At 44.9% G+C, this 3,397-nt stretch overlaps 1 protein-coding gene across 1 annotated transcript in view; it reads left to right on the top strand.

Moving 5' to 3' along the window:
* scgn (secretagogin, EF-hand calcium binding protein) overlaps window positions 1–2,010 on the top strand; it is a 33,731-nt gene extending 31,721 nt beyond the window's left edge. The window contains exon 11 of the mRNA XM_061916152.1: window positions 1,458–2,010. Within this exon, the coding sequence (XP_061772136.1) occupies window positions 1,458–1,586 (129 nt within the window). The 3' untranslated portion in view covers window positions 1,587–2,010. The remainder of the gene's footprint in view (window positions 1–1,457) is intronic.
* The last annotated feature ends 1,387 nt before the right edge of the window (window positions 2,011–3,397 follow it).

Here is a 3,397-nt window from a genome sequence, read left to right as displayed (position 1 = left end):
GAAGTTTGCCCAACCAGTCTACATGTGGTTTGTGGACTTGGAGAAGGCATTTGACCGTGACCTGTGGGGAGTGCTCAGAGAGTATGGGGTAACGGACCGTCTTATTGTGGCGGTCCGCTCCCTGTATAATCAGTGTCAGATCTTGGTCCGCATTGCTGGCAGTAAGTCGGACACGTTTCCAGTGTGGGTTGGACTCCACCAAGGCTGCCCTTTGTCACCGATTCTGTTCATAACTTTTATGGACAGAATCTCTAGGCGCAGTCAGGCCGTTGAGGGTATCTAGTTTGGTGGCTGCAGGATTAGATCTCTTCTATTTGCAGATGATGTGGTCCTGATGGCTTCATCTGGCCAAGATCTTCAGCTCTCACTGGATCGGTTCGCAGTCGAGTGTGAAGCGACTGGGATAGGAATCAGCACCTCCGAGTCCATGGTTCTCGCTCGGAAAAGGGTGGAGTGCCATATCCGAGTTGGGGAGGAGACCCTGCCCCAAGTGGAGGAGTTCAAGTACCTCGGAGTCATGTTCACGAGTGAGGGAAGAGTGGATCGCAAGATCGACAGGCGGATCAGTGCGGCGTCTTCAGTAATGCGGACGCTGTATCGATCCGTTGTGGCGAAGAAGGAGCTGAGTCAGAAGGCAAAGCTCTCAATTTACCGATCGATCTACGTTCCCATCCTCACCTATGGTCATGAGCCTTGGGTCATGACCGAAAGGACAAGATCACGGGTACAAGCGGTCAAAATGAGTTTCCTCCGCCGGGTGGTGGGGCTCTCCCTTAGAGATAGGGTGAGAATTTCTGCCATCCGGGAGGAGCTCAAAGTTTATCCACTGCTCCTCCACATCGAGAGGAGCCAGATGAGGTGGTTCGGGCATCTGGTCAGGATGCCACCCGAACGCCTTCCTAGGGAGGTGTTTCGGGCACGTCAGACCGGTAGGAGGCCACGGGGAAGACCCAGGACACGTTGGGAAGACTATCTCTTCCGGCTGGCCTGGGAACGCCTCGGGATCCCACGGGAGGAACTGGACGAAGTGGCTGGGGAGAGGGAAGTCTGGGCTTCATGGATGGATGGATGGATGGATGGATGGATGGATGGATGGTTGTGGTAAACTATTTCAACTGTTTTTAACATTATTAACTTTGAAAGATAAATATAATTTACAATGAGGGTCGTGTAATTTTGAGAGTAACTATAATTATTATTAAAATGATTATTATTATAAGTACCAGTATGATGTAGTTTTTCTTGTTTTAAATTCACTTCCACATCTAATGACATTTTAGACATTTAATTTCACAACCCATTCTATTTTTTCATGTTACATTGGATTGCATTAGATTCATTTTTAAATGGTTATATTCTGTTGGTGTTATTAAAAGTATACCACAATATTTATATGCTTTGTATGAATACTTCATTTGTTTACTAATACTGATTTTCGACACTTTGTGTTGTCTAAGCCTAACCTCACAGGTCCTGAGCTGGACAAGCTACGAGCTGTTTTGCTGCGTCACTGTGATGTCAACAAGGATGGAAAGATTCAGAAAAATGAGCTCTCGCTGTGTCTGGGTGTGAAGCCATCACAGTGATGTTTCACAGCTGGAGCATCATGTTTGTCATGATTTAAAAAAAGCTTGAATACATTTAAATATAAGTGTAAAATCAGACAGAAATAGTGTAATGTCACTTGCACTGGTTATCATGGGAAAACACATTGATCTAAAAAAATGGATTGTATTGTGCATGTTGGAGGACAAATTAAATGCAATGTGAATGCTCCTGGTTATAGTGTAATAAATGTTGTCCTGTACAATATAAAATCACAAGCTGAATGCATGAGTGAGGTGAAACATAAGATTTGTATTTGAAACTATAACACATGGGGTGCAAACCACTTGAAATAAGCTCTTCTGCTTGTAACTTGCTGTCATGTTGTTGTGTCATCACCATGGTTACATGACATACTAAATGAAATAAAAGCAAACTTCTGATTTAAAGAAGTGATATTTGAAAGTTTAGTGGCACTGTGTAATTTCATTTTCAATGTCCGACACTAAAATTGATAAATGTCATGTATTAATGTTCTGCTACTTATGCTGTTCAGGATCCCAAAAGTCAGATTTTCATAACATGAGAGGCCATACACCAGGGGTGTCCAAACTTTTTCCACTGAGGGCACACTGAAAAATTGAAGGATGTGGGGCTACTTTGATGTTTTATGTTCAAGGCCAAAAATGATAAATATCGCCACCGTGACCACCACTTCCCGAAGACAGCTGGCACCCCACTCGGCGACGGAAAGTTTCTGTGAGTATGGCTTCCTGCGCTTCGTGCACTTTACTCATGGATAGTTTGGCTTTGCTAGAGAGCCGTGTCCGCTAGTTAGAGCAGTGTAATTTCGTAACTTTAGATGCTGCGGACACATCTGCTAGCGTTAGCTGTAGTGAGCTAACTAGCCCAGCTTGTAGCAGCCCTAATCGGCCTACAAGCTACGGTGTACCGGTTGAGACGCATAATAGATTTAGCCCTTTAGCTAGTCCTACACCCCAGTCTACCGGGCACCACACTTTAGTCATAGGGGACTCCATCACCCGAAACATAAAGCTTAGCAAACCAGCCACAATTAAGTGTATTCCCGGGGGCAGAGCACCTGACATTGAAGCTAATCTTAGGGAGCTAACTCGCAACAGGTCTAGTAAACACGTACGGCAGGCTAACCGCACCACTAGTTATGCGAATATAGTAATACACGTTGGCTCCAATGACGTTAGGATGAGACAATCAGAGATTACAAAGAGAAACATAGCCAGGGCTTGTAATCTCGCCAGAAAGATGTCCAGGCATCGAGTAATTGTCTCTGGCCCCCTGCCTGGGAGAGGCAATGATGAGAGATATAGCAGATTAGTCTCTCTTAACAAGTGGCTGGATAGCTTCTGCAGACAACAGGGATTTACGTTTATTAATAATTGGCCCTCTTTCTGGGGCAAACCTGGCTTGCTGAGGAGAGACGGCCTACACCCTAACCAGGAAGGCGCTATCCTCTTGTCTCGGAACATAGACTTCGCATTGAGCCACATTTGACTAACTGCACTAGAGCAAGCCCGGTCACAGGCAATTACAGAGCCTGCTAGCCTGGGTATGGAGTCAGTTAAGCTAGAACTAGCCAGCGCCAGGCTGGATGATCCCTGTACACATAGCAATTTTCGTAGAATAATACACAACTCACAAAATGTTTTTTCTACTGTGTCTATGACTACGTCAGAGTTAGACATGCGTTCTACTGAGGTGGCAAATTATGATGCGTTCAGTTTATTGCAGCGCCAAGTAGACAATCTGAAAATTCCCGTCATATCAATTCCTAGATATGGTCGTAATTATTTTAAGTACACTGCGCATAATA

This window comes from Nerophis ophidion, linkage group LG11 (assembly GCF_033978795.1).
Source record: "Nerophis ophidion isolate RoL-2023_Sa linkage group LG11, RoL_Noph_v1.0, whole genome shotgun sequence".
Classification (NCBI taxonomy): domain Eukaryota; kingdom Metazoa; phylum Chordata; class Actinopteri; order Syngnathiformes; family Syngnathidae; genus Nerophis; species Nerophis ophidion.
The sequence above is the reverse complement of the archived record's forward strand: the minus strand, read 5'-3'. Positions and strand labels throughout refer to the sequence as shown.